At 45.7% G+C, this 17,763-nt stretch overlaps 1 protein-coding gene across 2 annotated transcripts in view; it reads right to left on the reverse strand.

Moving 5' to 3' along the window:
* The window catches only part of ACE (angiotensin I converting enzyme), a 236,673-nt gene that overhangs the window by 23,014 nt on the left and 195,896 nt on the right, over nucleotides 1-17,763 (reverse strand). For both annotated transcript variants that reach the window (XM_078645075.1, XM_078645076.1), the window contains exons 18-21: nucleotides 9,977-10,074; nucleotides 9,114-9,283; nucleotides 2,593-2,816; nucleotides 762-906 (exon numbers count right to left, since the gene is read on the reverse strand). In XM_078645075.1, coding sequence (XP_078501201.1) covers nucleotides 762-906; nucleotides 2,593-2,816; nucleotides 9,114-9,283; nucleotides 9,977-10,074 — 637 coding nt within the window. The remainder of the gene's footprint in view (nucleotides 1-761; nucleotides 907-2,592; nucleotides 2,817-9,113; nucleotides 9,284-9,976; nucleotides 10,075-17,763) is intronic.

Raw genomic sequence — 17,763 nt, forward strand, 5'->3', positions numbered from 1 at the left:
ACTTTGATAAATCACCTTTTCTTCAGTCAATCAAGTAGGGAGGGAGAGAGACATTAGCTGGGTCTATTTTTTAAAATATCTTCTCACATTGAATCACAGGTATCGTTAGTGCTCACAACTCGTTTGTACATAAATGAGACCTGTCCTACTCAACGTTTGACTTGCAATTGTCATGTGAGTAGCACTTTTCACACTCAGCTGAGGTCTTACTCTGTTTGCAGACTCCATAGACACGCTGACACGTGCATTCTTAAATACTTTCATTCAGAGATAACGCAGACTTCAAGTTTTGATTCTCATCTAGCAATGCACATCAGCTCTATAAAGACATCGCTTGAATTATTTATAATTAATAATACACTGACTTCACAACTTTTCAGGGTGTATATACTTTCTAAGGTTGTGACAATAATTAAACTTCACCTGATCATTCCATGACTACACTTTCAGATAGTTCCAATTGAACACAAATATTACATATTTCAACGGTTGTGTCTACAATTTGTGAAATCTCAACAGCTAACACTTCGCTCCTTGGTTAGACATGATAGGACACCACATTAAATGCTGGGTAGGACACTGGGATGAGTATTGGAGAATCAGGCAGCATGCTACTCAATTCACTCCTGAAATAAATCCATAGATCAGCCTGGAGGTTTGATTGGCTGAACTTGATATCATAGTTCTTTGTAGAGGAACAAGTGGTTTCAAGATGCAAATACACTTCTACTTGTCCACCGTACTCAAAGACAAAGGCTCACCTGAGGTTCCACCATTGCTGGTTGTACTCTGTCTCCGGGATCCGCCCATCAAACACCTTCCACCGCCATTGGTCCATAAGGTACCCGAAGGGCAGAAAGGCGATCTTATCCAGGGCCATGCTCATCAGGTAGTTAATGTCACTCTCTACAGTTAGAGAAGAACACATGTGGATTAAGTTGTATGAACACAAATGCAGCAAAGAAGTTAAATTAGCATTCCCTGTCTTCAATCAGCACCTCAAACACAAGCAGTGGATGGCCTCATTTTGGGAATGACCACCTGACATCATGACCAGTGTCTAACCAATTACTAGGTCACTGTTTGCCCTTATAAAACCACAACAACGCCTCAAGGTCTCAGCTCCTCTATTTAATATTGCACCTCTTTCTTCAAGAGAACAAATTCAGTTTAAAGACCACACCTCCTGCTTTAAGATTACACATCTTAATTTAAAATTGTACTACTTTATTAATTTCTACATCCCCACAATTGAGATCATACCTCATTTAGAATCACACGTCCTCTACCTAGATCGCAGCATCTTCGTCAAGAAGATAACACCTGCTCCTTTAAGATCACACTTTCCCATTAATTATTGCAACACCTTTTTTAAGATTGTGCCTCCTCCTTCAAGATCTCCCATCCTCCATCGATATATACCAGCATCTACTTTAAGATCACACCTCCTGCTTCATTATCGCATATCCCCTTTCGGATCACACTTGTTTTATTTTGAATAATATTGCATCCATGCATCAAACGTATTAATTTGCTACTAATCCTCGTGTTTCAAGATCACATCTCTTACCCTCATTGCTACACCACCTCCATAACCACATTCTTACCTCAAGCACCCATGTTTCTCTTCAACGTTACCCCTCCTCATCTTTCAAGATCACACCTCTTCCTTCAGTACTTTATGATTATTAAACCTTCATTAAACCCCCACTTCAACCATCAAGATCACTCTTCCCTAAAAATGTATGATCATTTACTCTTTCATGATCATACTCCCATTAAAGTATTCTTTTAAGGTCACAGTAACTCCTAAATATCATGCCGATCCCCACCATGAAGTAAGAAATTTGATCTTGACAAAGAAGACACCACAAAATCTTTTTTCACAACAACCCCACATCCACCAAGACTGTATTCTTCATTCAAGATGAAAACTCTCCCCGTCACAACCACAACTCCAATCCTTAAGTCCAAACCTGCTCTTTCAAGAACATACCAGTTCCTTTGTAGTATCACCCTCTCATTCTAAAAGCAAATCTCCTCCCTTAAAGTACCACACCCTCTCTTCAACCCTATACCTTCTTATCCAGGGATAAATGTGCTCCAAAACCAAGCTCTCTCTTTGACCAGAACACCAAACCTGTATAAGAGTAGTCCTTCCCAATGCAAACCTATTCTAGTCCCCCATACCATCACACTCAATAAATCAATCAGTAATCACTTGCTTCCCTCCAAGATCAGACCTCATCACCAAACTGTAAAAGAGTAGGCCTTCCTAATGCAAACCTATTCTAGTCCACATGGCATCACCATTCTTCCCTCTGAGATCAGACCTCATCATAGTAAACTACATTGTCCTATCTGACTATCTTAGAAGTGCCCATTCAATTTTTGACATTTCCTCTTGAGAAGGGATACACCAATAATCAGGCAGAATTTATTTAGGGCACGAAGTTTGCAGTCTACTAGAAGTGAGCGCTTAAATGATAGTCGGTACTGCAGATAGGCCTCTATCGCTCAGATCTGAGGGGTGCTTCCAATGAATAATGACATTTAGGATTATTGCTATCTCCTAAGGCACAATGTCAGCACCTGTATTGGTTTCCACTTTGTCCAGAAGGCCGATGCTTTGCAGGTGGCTGGGTGTGGCGACGGATAGCGCCAAGACATCACCGATGGCCTCGTGGAAGCCAGGGTTGGCTCCATCCCTGAAGGAAACGGGCTGATCTTTGTACTGCAAGAAGTACTGGACGTGTCCCATCTCATGGTGAACAGTGATCAAGTCATCCATATTAACGACGGTGCACTGCTTGATCCTACAGCGATCAAAGAAGATGTAAAAGTACATCAATATTCATAGAATGATAAAAAGGAGCAATGGAACCCAAGAGAGAGAAGGAAACACAACAGGTACAGGGATGACATGCAAGAGATAAGAAAGAAGTAGGAAAGTAAGGAATGTGAATAAAAGAAAGAAAATTAAGAAAGAAAGAAAGAAAAATAGGAAAGAAAGGAAGAAAAGAATGAAAGAAAGAAAGCGAGGAGGCACAGAGAGAGAGAGAGAGGGAGGGAGAAAAGGGATCAAGAAGAAAGAAAGAAGATGAACAAAAAAGAGAAAGAAGATAAATATAGAAAATGAAAATATGAAGAAACAAATATGAAAGAAAGAACATAAAGTAAACAAGAAAGAAAGAAAAACAAACAAACAAAGGAAGGAAGAAGGGAAGTAAGGAAGGGAATAGGCTAGAAACTGAAATGTAATTGGCAGTTTGACTGGTCAACACTTTTTTGCTGCCGAGATAACATAAAAGCAGTTTCTAAACCACTGCCGAGCGAGGAGGGACCTTGACTGACTGCAGCTGAGGAGTAGGGATTAGTGCTTATCACATGACACTGGCGACTCCAGCAGGCTTAGCAGCCCAGTGCTCCCAGGGGCCGGGTGACTCATGCCTCCGAGGCTGAGCAACATGTCGGCAGAGCAAGCAGTGCCGGCCCCGCTGCTGCCTGCGCATTCCCCTCTGAGTGTACCTCTTCTCTCTCTCAGTGACACCTCGCCCCTCCCCCTCCCATCTCTCTGATGTCCTTCTTTTCCAGCTTCGGTTCAATGACCCAGTGAGTCTTGGCACCACTTCCAATTAGAGGCCAAGCAGTACTCTGACACCCACCTGTGGGTTTAGTGGCCTGTTATGCTACAGTTTTTATACAGTGCCCACTCATCCAGGGCTTTAATTGTGCCGGGTCCTGCTGGTGCTCAGCACCGGCAGTTCTTAAAAGCAGGTGCTGGGACGGGTCTCTATCGCGCTCTCTATTTTTGACCTCACAGGTGAAAAACAAATAATTTTGCAGCTGGACCACTGCTCAAAGGCTTTGACGTAACTTCAACAGGCTCATCATTTCAGAACTGAAGCATTTTCAATGTTATATACAAAGGCATCGTTGTTGCTTATTCATCTTATGCAACTAACGGCCATTGACAAAGCCGATAGTCCTGGCTTGTTGTAGGTATAATGTCACTTGTATCATATCTGGATGCAATGACAGAAACAGCAAACTACCAGAGGGGCAGTACACTATGCTAAGCACAGATTTTTAGTTTACATGTTTTAAGCCAAGCCCTTAATTACATCGGACACGCTCCTTTGAGAGACCCCCCCCAGTTTTTTCATCCCACTTAAAGCCCTTCACTCACCTATTAAACGGACTAGTAGCGCTTTTGACGCAGAGGGTCTGGCGGAGGTTCTGGGCTTGCCCACAGAGACATTAGTTGTTCGTGTACTGACCTTGACTAGAGGTGATTGTGCTATGGTTTCCAAGCCATTGTGTTCAGTAGGGGGTGTGTTGCTGCCTGGCAATCAAACGGGTGAGAATAGTGCAACTTTGGACTGTCTCTGTGGGGTGCATCATAGTAGGGTGTGGTTCTTTTATATCCTCAGCCAAACATGCCATGTGTGCGGTAAGGTATGTGATATGGGGTGTTGTCAGAGCTCTTGTGTTTCAGGATTGTTTACTCTGTTTCTCGCCTTGCCCTTACGGACACTAGACCGCTATCTGCCTTAACCAAGCATATGCAAAAAATCCACCACAGAGTTTACGTCTCCTGCACCACGTGAGTCAAAATGGGCAGGCAGATAGACACTGGGTGCCTTTGGGGTGTGGCCTGGTGGTGTGGACCTTTCTTTCATATCTTGTGGGAATGCCCAATGGTCCAAACATACTGGAAGAGGGTGCTAGCATGCATTAGTGAATTCACCGACACTACTAAAAGAACATCGGCCAAACTATGCCTGCTTAATATATGGGAAGCCACAGACTTGACACGAGCTGACCAAAAATGGGTAACAGTGGGAATGATGATAGCTATGCGCAACATCCCACAAAAGTGGGGGGGGGGCAACATCTACTCCCTCCTTGAAGGACTGGAAGGGAGACATAGATTGGTGCATGGTGATAGAGAGATCAGTGTATGAGAGCAAAGTAAGCCCCAGAAAATGGGAGAGGGTATGGGGAAAATAGAATATAAACAGAGGCAGCCCATGTACGGCCCAAGACCACAAGATGGCGAGAAGCCACTGTAGGCGCTATACTGTGGTTGCAATTCATGAAGATAGAAGTGGTGTACAATTGACTGGCCTTGTTTATAAATGTGTGTACTATATGTAATGGACTCGTGTCCTGTAATCCTCATCAGATCACCGGTCAGAGACTAAGCTTACCCAAAGATGCGATATAATATATTTTCAAATGTATATAATTCATGGTTCATGTGTAGCATCATTACTACGGTCATGTGATGTTTCCACTTTTGTGTTAATAAGAAGAAATTAAAAAAAGTATATTAGCTCAGTATGGGATTTCGCTGACTTTGGATACTAGGAGAGGTCCGTATTGTTTCTAAATAGGACCAAAGAACTCAGGAAGACAAATGCTTTGTTTTTGTTATTTGGTCCGGCAAATAGGGGGTGGGTATTAACAGTGACACTCAGCAGGTGGGTCAGTCAGGCAATTTCAAAAGCCTACACAGTCATGCAGATGCAAGGTCTAGGTTGCTTTCAGGGAAAGCCTACAAGAAGTGTAGAAGCAACTTAGGCAGAGACAAATGTTGTTCCCATATTTGAAATATGCAGGGCAGCGACCTGGCTGTCCACGAAAACCTTGGTTGAACATTATCATTTAGAGTTGGATAATTCTGTTAATTTTGCCTCTTGGGTTATGAAGGCTGTTACTGAGTGATGTAAATGAACAATTAATGGGTAGAATGTTGGAAAATGTCAAACATTCAACCCAGTACAGAGATCTGGGCTTAAATTCATTGTTGTTTTGCTCCCCACGCCCTGAAACTGGTTCCAGGATGCTTGTTCTGGTCCATTGAGGACCTGGCTTGGCAGTTTGGGCTCGCCGGTTCCCATGAGGAGCAGGTTCAAGACTGATTTGCATAAGTCTGGGTCCAAACTGGAGTGGTGTGGGGAGCAAAAGACTGATGGATTAAACCCAGATCTTTGTGACTGGGGGGAATGTTTGTATTGTTCAGCATTCCGTCCATCATTTGCCCTTTTGCTATTATAGAGTAATACAAGTGCTTACAATCTAGTATAAAAATAAAGTTGTTTTCATGCAAGGCAAATTGACTGAATAGCGATTAATTGGGAAGTGTTACAGTAAGCTTGTGCACATCCTCAGAAGATAATGACTATGACGGAAAGGACAGGGTTTAAGGTAATAAATACAAATTATCAGTAATCTTCACTACACAGAGGCTTATTCCTCCCTGTCACAGTCACACTTCCCTCCCTCCTCCAGTCTCATTTCTCAAGCTTTGGTATATAGTATGGAGGTAGGGAGGGAGAGGCTTCTTGAAGGCTGACATCAGTGGTGATTGAACCAGTAGAAAGACTCTTGTGTGTAAAAGTCTGTCAAGGAGGGGGAGCATCTCAGATGGTAATAACGGTGATGGGGAGGGCTATCCCTTCATGTAATGAAGATTAGAACGTTGGAATGTGGAACACTCCATTGAAGACAATGGAGTACTCCGTGCTTCTACGGGCCAGTAAAGGCCTGCAAAGCAACATTCCAATGTTATTTTCACAAAGGCCTCTCGGAGCTCGAGGGGATTTAAACCCCCTCCGGCATCGAGAGGCCTTTGTTTTATTTTTTAGAACATTCTGCACTCTAGTGGCAGAATGTTAAAATGTTCTAATAGCCTCATATCCCTTCGTAGCTGAGTTATACCGGCTATTAAAGTACCGCTCCCTTGTTAAAGGCCCTTGCCGATTTAACGCTGGAGCGGGCCTTTAATAGCCGGTATAGCCCGCTACTGCGGGCTATAAGGCTATATTACCTGGTAAGTAGTATATTCATTTTCATTCTTTAGCTATCAAATGCTCTCTCAAACTAGGAAAGATATTCTGACATTTTATGCTACATTCAACACAGTCATTCTATCCTTTGTCTTATAGGCTATTTCTGGCAAACTATATTTACTATTAGTATATGGTGAAGCGCCCTGTTCTGGTAAATATACTAAGGGCTTGAATTCATTGAGGTCAAAGCACATCATAAATTATCGCAACTTGATGGCTAGAAGTGGGATGAAAATTGGTACGACTGCCGTGCTTTTTTAATCTTCAAACTCCTAAAAAATCTAGTAAAATCTATACTGTGGGATGAAATCGCGTCATGTTAGATGAAAGTGGAGCAGTCAATGGAATATTTGACCAACTATTACAATCTGAAAGCATGGTCCAGCAAACCCGCAAACTCATGACTTCTTAAAGCTTGCTTATAGGTGCCCTCGGAGCTATTGGGCCTGAGTACTGTGCTGAGGGGGCCCCCTGCAGCCCGTGGGCCCCCCACACCGCGGGGGCGGCGGGGCCTGTTTTACACCCCGGCTGATTTGGTGAGGCAAGTACCAAACTCTGCAAGTCATTCCTCATCCAATAAATTCTGAACCCCTCGGGTGCAATAACTACTGCATGCGACAGGGCCTAGTGGTAATTATGCCTTTTGTGTTTACAGATAATGACTATCAAACATCGACTGTCTCTCCTTTTTTCTACAGTTCTTTTCAACCATAATATTTCAAATACTTTATTAAAACCTAGAGGATGGCAAATCTTTACCTTAGGATGCAGCATGCTGCTGTGTGTGTGATGTTGCGCTCAAATCGAGTGAATACACAGGCACCACATTATGCAACACTTTAAAATGGTGTTTAGCTGTAGTGTTTTCACTGTGTTACTGTGTGTGTATGTAGAAATGCTTTACACAGTGCCTCTGTGATAGGCCTGACTGCTTGTGAGCAGGGGTTGGTTATCTTACCTGTGTAATCCCCTTACCCTGACTAGAGTGAGGGTTCCTACTTGAACAGGGTGTAGACCACTGCCATCAAGAGACCCCTTTTCTAACATATTTGTACAGTGTAGCAGACACCAGGGAATGAACAAGTGGTCGTTTGTGATGGTAATGTGTTGATTTGCTAATCCATAGAACAAACATAGCTCTGTGGAACAGGACTGTGACATGGTGTTTCATGTCAAGAAAATATATTGGTCGGTGGGACTTTATTACTGTCTTGCTCGGGAGATTATGTGAAAAAAAGAAAAGAGTTTTAGTGTATGTAGATTGGGGTGAATTTCAAAGTGATCTGTGACATAATATATTGTCTGGATTTAGTAAAGTCTGTGCCTATCATAAACTGTAGGGAAAACAAGACTAGAAGTGATGGGCCTCATGTGTGCATTATAGGACATCAATCATGTCAGTGTCTGAGACTACACTTGCCTCCACGGGCAGCTTATCTCTTGCATATTTTCTCCAGGGCCCTCCTCACCCACTACCTGTGTCCCCTTTCCCTGCCCCATCCTCTTCCTGGTGCTGTGCTCCTCCTTCTCCAGTGCCCTCCTCCACATAACTGAAGCCATTCTTGTTATAGACGGCCCTCTTGGTGCCCCACCGCCTAGCATCATCCTCTCCCCAATGCTGTGTACCCCATTTCCTATGGTCTTCCCCCAGTATCTTAAGTCTTTCCTGTACAGAAATACCTCTCAGTTTCTCTCCATGAGTCCTATTTTCTTCCTGGACCTGTGCACCACTACCTCCAGTGCCCTTCCCTGAGTACCTGAAGCCCTTCTTGTTATGGAAGGCACTCTGGGTGCTCCACCATACAGTACCATCCTCTCCCAGGTGCTGTGTATCCCCTCCCCAATGGCCCTCTTCCGACTACCCAAAGTCCTTCCATTATAGAAGTCTCGTGCCGAGAGTGAGATGCGGCATGCCATCTGCCCGTCCCTCCTCGCCTAGCACCATTCTCTTCCTGGTGCTATCTACCTCCGCCCCCAGTGTCACCTTCTCAAGGACCCCAAGTCCTTCCATTATAGAAGCCCCAGTAAGAGGAATGGCGGACCAGCTCTTGGTGTCTCCTTGCACCGCACCATTCTCTTCCTAGTGTAGTGTATTTTCGCCCCCAATATGACCCCCAAGTACTTGAAGTCCTTCCAGACACGGAAGTCCCATGCGGAGAGTGAGACGTGACACACCAGCTGCCGTTGTCTCCTCACCTAGCACCATTGCCTTCCAGGTGCTGTGTACCTCTGCCTCCCTGAGCCATCCCCGAGTACCTGAAGTCCTTCCGGTTATAGAAGTCCCACGCAGAGGCGTGGCACACCACTTCTCGATCCTTGGGCTTCTCGATCATGGACTGGGCCCAGAATTCGGGGGGCATCGGGATGAGTCCAAGCGACTGGAAGAACCTGTCTGATTCTTCGAACATCTTCAATGGCGTCCATTTCTAGGGGGCACAAAAAGGGACTGTGAACCATCTGCAGACTGCACACTCCTCCAACAACCCATTTACCTCCTTCAGAAAGCAGATATCCCATGGAATCATTCCTGCCCCACACCATACATGAACTTTTCAAACTACATGCTGGGAAAAATGCTGAGAACTAAACAATTCAATTTGTAGCATGAACACAACAGGGTCCTGCCTGCATTCAATGGATCACACAATAACAGCAGCGTGGTAAGGGTGTCCCGGACCCGATGCAAGTGAAGAAAATGAAGCCCTAGTTAAGTAATAAAAGACAGACAAAATTGGAGTGCAATAGGCCCTTCACACTCCTGTGTGCCCCTATGGTAGTTTGCCAGCTACACTGGTGAGTGATACACCCATGCACAATGTATGCTGGTCACCCCTGCTTTGTAAGGATGACTTTCTGAGGAGTTGTCGAAGAAGTGGATGCTTTAAGGTCCATATTCCATGGACCTTTCAGAGGCACAGGGGAGGTTGTTAGGTGCCAGAATCTCTTTTGCTTATGACACTTTTGTATGTTACTCCGCTTCTTTAAAGCAGTTCTACAACTTTGGGCGGTCTGCATTGTGTTATGGAAGGACCAGCAGGAAAAGCCTCCCAGGTATACTCACCACACAGACTTGGAACAGTACTGCTCTAGAACTGACTTACCATGGATGGTTCACTCACCTGACTGACCATGGCCGGCGTGGCGTCCACCTTTGTAGCACTGGGGTATGGTACAACCAGGTCGAAGATGTTATTCCACGACTGGGCCCACATGTTGCCTGCAGGGCAGGAAGCGCACAGTGGTGGAGGGGCGGGACAAAGAAGTGGGAGAAACAAAGAGATGATAGTGGTCACATGGGAACTCCTTTAGATGCATACTGAGTATATAACATGGGTGAGGACATGAGGGAAGCAGCATATTACAATGAAAAGCAACACGCGTGGTTAGCATTTTTCTGTGATTAGTGTCTCTGGCAGTACTGAGGTAACTCTGGGCTCTCGCTTGGGGTCATTGAAACTATAAACTGAAACTGGGAATGCTAGAGTAAGCATACTCATCTGAACAGCTTCCGCTTCAGCCTTGATTCCAAAATGGAAGCCGCTGATAAGATTCTTCAGAGGTGTGTGGGTAATCACGGCGCATCAGGACAACTGTTTGTCTCTTGAAATGGCATTGACCCTGGACGTAATTACTGAACTGAGCAGCTCTGGGCATCACACTGAGTCTGGTCAGACCGAGGCAACTGGTTGATTTTGGGCAATACCTTGTGTGTGGCTCTGTGTGTATCATGGCTAACATTCATACATCTTTTACGTAAATATTTAGTTGGCTGCAAAAGTGGTTTGCTGGAACGATTAATCGATACTTATTGATATCCAAGTCAACAGTGCTGCTGGGGTTCCAACATATCATCACCACGTACAGCCTTCTGGCTAGGTTTGTGCTATAGAAATACCACATACATACATACTTACCTACATTCTTACATACATACATACATACATAATACATACATTCATACATACATACACACACATACATACATACATGCACGCATACAAACATACATACATACTTACATGCATAAATACATACATAGAGTTAAAGACAGCCTTCTGCACTTGATAGATTAACCCATTGAACCATCAGACTGAGTGAGGGGGGGGTGGATCCTGCCGAATGACTCAGCATAAGCACTCGGCGGAGTGACTGTAGGCCTGTGCTGTGTCTGGCTACAAGGTGTTTTAGCAAGGGATAGCATCTGGCATTACATCCAGAGCTGCCGCCTTTGGAAGTGGGGTACCAGGTTTGACTCTCAGCGTCCCTTTAACATCCTGTGATTCTAGACAAGCCAACAATTCTTACCGTGTCAACAAAAAAATTAATGCAGTAATGTAACTGGTGCTCATGTGACAGTGCTTCAGACAGTAACTTTGGGTTGAGTTTACGCTATATAAAACTGCAAAAAATAAAAAGACAGCGCAACATGATTAGGGCAGCTGGTGATTCTGGCATTATGCAGAGTGAATTGGAGTCTGAGATTCACTTCAGGGTGGAGGTGTGCTTGCGGGTTAATTTCAGAAATAGTTAATATTTCTGGAGAATAATTCATAAACTTCCATACCTAAAAATGTGCAAGTCGTACTATTTGCTTATAAGTCTTCATGCTTTTGGGTTTAAAATTGTTGGAGTAAATTACTTCTATTGACACTAAACCTGGTAATCAGTAGTTATGGAATTAAGTATTTTAGGCCTGAGAAGAGGAGGCTGGTAGCGAAGCAATTGGACTCCTGGGAGTATCAATGCTGTCGCAGGGAGGCACGCAGTGCTCAGTTTGAGCCGGTAGTTACAAGTGGGGCCCACCAGTACTCATTTTTTGGGTACCAGGACATATCTTTTCTCATCAGACTTCCACCCAGCGGAAGAGAGAGAAAAAACTAAAGGGGGAATGAAAGAGGAAAAGAAAGATTTTAAAAAATAGGGACAGAGGTAGAAAGTAGGGATGAGAAAGAACCTGCAAGAGTAAGATAAAGGGGTAGGGAGTGTCTGGTGGTGGACGAAAGAGGCATGAGGTGGAATGAAGACTATTCAGCTCTGGTATTTAGCACCCCTGATATGCATAGCACCGACCGTGGGTTTCTGATCAAAACTTTGGACCCAAGCACTTAGGGGGTCGATTCCGATCCAGTAAAATAAACATCCGTACGAATCGAATCCGGAGCCATCTCCGTACGACTCGTACACGTGCCGTACGACCCAACAAGTACGATCCGGACCGGGGCCCCAGGACGCGATCCGTACGGTCCACGTCAGGTAAGGGCGATTCATACGGAAAAGCGCACAATCACATACACACCGTACGGTGCGTACCCCCCATGATCGCAGGGGTACACCTGCGATCAGGGGGGGTACGCACCATACCCCACGATCATGGGGTGTACGCACCGTACACCCAGCGAACATGGGGTACGGTGCGTACACCCCATGATCGCGGGGTACGGTGCGTACCCCCCGTGCTCGCAGGTGTACGGGGCGTACCCCTGCGAGCATGGGGGGTACGCACCGTACCCTGGGAGGGTCGTTCCGTACCTGTTTCGGCACGAACTCTGCTTTTACGGCTGTTTACAGCTCCCGTAAAAAAAGGGTCGTAGGGTGCGTACCCGACACGTATCGTACTTGCTGGGTCGTAAAAACCAGCCGCGAGCCGTACAGGTCTCCGTACAGCGGGTTCCAACGGAGACTCGTACGGGGATTCGAGTCGTACGGTCTCTGTACGATTCGTACGGAGTCCGGCTCCTGGTACGAATCGTACTTCGTCATACGTACGGCGGACGTTGCAGGGTACGATTCGTATGGGAAAAACGCTCTGAACGACTACTCGGAGCGGTTTTTACCGGATCGGAATCGACCCCTTAGTGTGTCCAAGGAAAACAATGGCCACTTTAGGAATACGTCAGAGTCTCCGTTATGTGGTATTGAAAGGTTTTACAGAATAGCTCATAAGTCTGAAACTAAAGGAAAAACACACATGAACAATCTGTACAAGAACTCATCCCTTTGATCATAGAATTGTAAAGATCATTTATATAATATAAACTGAATTACAGCAAGCATTTTTTGATGTTCATACTTAATCCCAAGACAGACTTTATATGGAAAGATCCTACCAGGTAAGACAAAAACATTCATACACAATTTGCCACTATACCGAAGCAGGTAAACATACAAGTTATTAAAAGAAACGAAGAGCATTGTTGAGGCTGGAATATCACATAGCATAATGGCCTGCACCCCTGTCCTGAGTGCCCGACTGCATGTGAAACTGCTAACCTGATTGCTATTTTGGCCCAACCAACACACTAATCTAGCACGTGCACGAATGCCTAGGCCTGCCCACAGTAAACCTAAGGTCCAGAACCTGGTCTGGGAACTAGAAGTACCCACCAAGCATACCCTGTGTAGCAACATGGGACTACTGTCTACGTCTTGGGATGGTGGATTACAGTCGTGGTGGCAGTTTATCGATTTTTGAGGATCAATAGTTCTTGGCAGAGCTGAGCTGCTTAGTCAGTCCATCAGTCAGTCAATTTACTTTATTCGATGCTTACAATATAAGATCATAAAAGTAAAGCAAAAAACATCTATACATAATACACACATGCTTAAAAAGATAAAAACATCATAACAAACACCATTAGGGAACAGTTAGTAAAAGCCAACTGATGGGAACAGTTTAGAATTCATTCTCGTGTAGAGTGCAATTTCCGAGCTGCTCAGTCTGACTCAGAGGAGACCAGCTCACTAGCCTGAATTGTCACTGCCATGTGACAACATGATCCTAGTGCTGACATGTTGTGTGTGTGTGTGTCGAGTGCATGTTTGCATAGTCAATGTATGTCATGCGTGATAGCCAGAGTCTGTGTGTACTGTAATTGTGGGTGCTGTAGCCGGTGGAGGGCCAGTGGATGACATGGCTTGAGATGGAGATAAGATATGTGGCATGGGATAAGGCGGAGGGTGGATGCCACTTTCCCAGAGACTGGACGTGCATTCCTTGCATTCCTGTGTGTGGAAGGTGGATGCTCTGACACTGAAGTGAGGAAGGATGGAGGTAGGGGCACCATTAGAATTTCTATGCAGACCTTTGAGAAAGGGATTGCGGATTAGATTTCCTGTGTACTGCCATTTGGTAAATGGTAAAGTACGGGGGATGGAGGGCGGGGGTGTCAGCAGACTCTCACATTGCACTGTGCCCTTGTTTTGGATACTCTTGCATGGAGCCAGCAACATCACTATCTATCGTGAAAGTCATCACCTTGCAAAAAGGCTGTGTGCACTAATGCCAGAAAATGACAATTGAAAGGTAGCAAACATAAACCAGTTCCAAGACTAAAACAGACGATCCCCATCTCTTCTCTGAAAAATGAGTATAAAGTGGGATCCAAACCACCTCACTTTCTTCCTATTCAAAGTTCTTATTGAGCAAGACAGGGGGTGCTCTGCAGAGTACTCATAAACAGGCACGGCCCGTGCAGGGCGTTATACTGCGGCGGTGACGTCAGGCGGAGGAGGGTCAGGGTGGGGGGTTGTGAAATGCGGGATATGGACCATTACAGGTAAGTACCGGGGGGGGGGGGGGGGAACGAATTTTGTTGCCCGCGCTGCATCACATTTGGCGATACAGCGCAGGTAACGAAATTCGTTTTTTTTCTTTTCGGTACTTACCTGTAATGGTCCTTATCCTGCATTTCACAACCCCCCACCCTGACCCTCCCCCGCCTGACGACACCGCCCCGGTATAACGCCCTGCACGGGCCGTGCCTGCTCATAAAGCTGCTGAGTCTGCCTGAAAGCCTGTCTGCCAGAGGTGAAGGGATATCACCTCAGTCTGCCCAGCTTTCAGGAGAATCTATGGGGCGGCCAGGCACCTGGAAGCCTGTGTGCCTGCTCAGAGAGGGGAGGATATTGCCTGGTCTGCAGGTGGAGAGCCTGTCCAAGAGGAAAAGCCCAGCCATGCTCCCAGCACCAGGAACACCCAGAAGCAGTTAACTTGTGTGTGCGAGGGTGCTCAGTGCTGACCGAAGCTTAGAAACGCCCTGGCCTACCTGGGTGGTTCATGTTTTCTGAATTACATGAAGCAGCATTAACCTTCATTGCCACCATGACCTGAAGGACCTGCCTTCAGCCGCCAACAGGTGTGTCCAGACATCATTGCCACTGCAGCTGGGAACTTCTCCAATGGCCCAGAGGGTGAACCACGGATCCTGGCCTGCCATGCCACAACTCTGACAAGACCCGAGAGCCAGGGCCACCTCCGTGACAGAGGACTCTGCTATGTGACCACGAAGGTCGTTGGATGGTCACCACAACACTGAGCAGCGCTTCGCCCAGGCAGGTAACACTTGGCTGTGTTTCAAAGACGGAGACACTATGGGGCAGATTTATGTCAGACTTGCGTCACGTTTACGCCGCCGTTGCGTCACGCAACAGCGGCGTAAACGTGGCGCATCCCTATGACCCATTTACAACGTGACGCATCTAGGAAGATGCGTCACGTTGTAAAGCCCTGCTCCACCTACAAGATTTCACGAAGGCACTTTTAGGCCAATGCTGCGTCAAAACCCTGCGCCTGCTTGAAACAGGCGTAAGGCTTGACGCAGCATTGGACAGATAGGGCCCCCCCCAAGAGCATTGCTGGAGCTGCGTCGCGCTTGCGACGCAACTCCAACAATGCGCCACCTTTACGGCACAGATGCGCCACGCATCTGTGCCGTTTTTGCCCCATGGTGCGCCGCATTGTAAATGCGGCGCACCATGGGTGGCGGAGTTGCGGTGCACAGTAACTGGCGCATCCCTGGGGATGCGCCAGTTATTGTAAATCTGCCCCATTATTTTGTCCTAGAACTGTGGACCTGAACCTGGCCAGTTCGGCAAATGATCTTTTATCAATAAATAAGGATGAGCAGTTCTAAGGGTCCCAAGCACTGGACCACTGATCAGACAGCTATAACAGTGTAATCGCACCTGAGCTGATTCTTGCCTGAGATTGCCTATAAGTAATGTCCTACATGGATGCATTGGGGATAAAGACACAGTGGGCTAGAGCGGGGTACTGCAGGCATTATACGCATTGCACACATCCTAGAGAGAATTAAATAACTCTGGGGCATATTATCAAGAACGGCATTAAAAATTATCGCTGGTTTAGCGTCATAAAACTGCCGCTAAAGCTGTGATAATGGGCTTGATATTATGCCCTTGAGAATTCCAATAGAAGTCCATGTTCTGGCGTGAACATGGGCTTCTATTGGAATTCTCCAGGGCATATTATCAAGCCCTTTGTCGCCACTTTGGCGGCAGTTTTCTGCCGCTAAACCAGCGATCATTTTAATGCCGTCCTTGATAATATGCCCCTTAGTAACAGAGACCTGTTACTATGTGTAGTATCACGTGCTGTTTTATCATTGACCTGCTTCTCATTTTACAAGAAAGCACTGGGTTGGACAGTTTCTTACTGCGCTGCTGATTGGTTGTTGAGCTGTGAGCTTCAGGCACCCCCTCTCTCTGAGGAGCCACAGGCTCTGCAAAAGGTGGAAGGGGAAGTGCTGCAGTGGTATTCTTCTGAAGCACTGCCCTTCATTCAGTGTCTGGAAATACCTTCATTACACAGCAAGTAAACATGAGTGTTAGGGAAAGAGAAAGTGAGTGAGTTGAGAGTGAATGAGTGTTCTTCTGTTATTCACCCTGTTAACTGGTCGCCTGTGTGAGCTTAGAGTTATTTTTGGTTTGAATTTGGTGTTTGTGCAAGTTTCCAGCTAGTTGGAAAGAAATGGTGCATAGAGTTCTCCATGCAAGCTTCCACGCTGTCCAATAGAGGGCGTCTTGGATGCCAGGAGGACAGTGGTTCAGGCTCTGACTACTTTCAGACTGGACTATGCTATTGCCCTCTATCTCGGTTTGCCAGATTACCTGCTACAGTGTCTCCAGGTAGTGCAAAACGCAGCAGCAAGAGCAATTCTTAAACTTAAACTCAGATCACACATGACCCCCCCCCATCTGAATTCCTTACATAGGCTCCCAATTAGGGAAAGAATACAATTTAAGGCTCTGGTTATTTTTTTAAAGCCTTCCATGGAACAGGTGCCACCTATCTTAGAAAATGAGCCAGCCGTTATGTGCCTACCAGGACACTTAGATCGTCCAACGCCGACCTGGCTTGCATTCCCAAAGCTCATCTCTGGCATGCAGATGCAGCAGATCTTTTGGCTTTTTGGGAGCCCACCTCTGGAATAAACTGCCAGCAGCTCTGAGATCTTTAACAGTGCTCACCCACTTCAAAAACAGATGAAAACCTGGCTATTTAAAAACTAAGCCACGTAGGGTATGCACTTGTTAACTTGCCAGCGTCGGTTGGAGTAGCTGCGCGCTATACAAAGACGGGTCATTCGTTCATTCATTCAGTCAGTCATTCATTCATTCCTTGTTAAAGTGCAGAAAACCGTCACTCACACTGAAGTTAGCCAATGGCTGACGTGGCCTGACTCACTGCCCCCATCTTGTATGATGTACAGGACGGAAGATGATTGTCAATGATACAATAACAGGCCACTGGATGAAGAAGCTAGTAAACATACGTATACTATACATACAATTGAGCTAAATTTAATTATCTTGGCTCACACCAGACCTAAAATTTAAAAGATGCTGGTAAACCACAGACCTAAAAAAAAACAATAGGACATGTGGCTCACACTCACACAGGCAGCTCGATACTGCAGCTTCACAGTAAAGATGTCGTAAAACACTGCTTATCTAGGGCAAGCCTGCCCCCTAGTGGTTCAAAGTCATTCAATTGCCATATTTTCCTGTCAATGTCACGAAAAAAAACACTTCGGATCTCAAAATTAATGTTTCTCACCTGCTTGTTCGTCGAATTGTCTATCTTTCCCACTAAAAATATTGGTCA

The sequence above is a fragment of the Lissotriton helveticus genome, chromosome 5_1 (assembly GCF_964261635.1).
Source record: "Lissotriton helveticus chromosome 5_1, aLisHel1.1, whole genome shotgun sequence".
Lineage (NCBI taxonomy): Eukaryota > Metazoa > Chordata > Amphibia > Caudata > Salamandridae > Lissotriton > Lissotriton helveticus.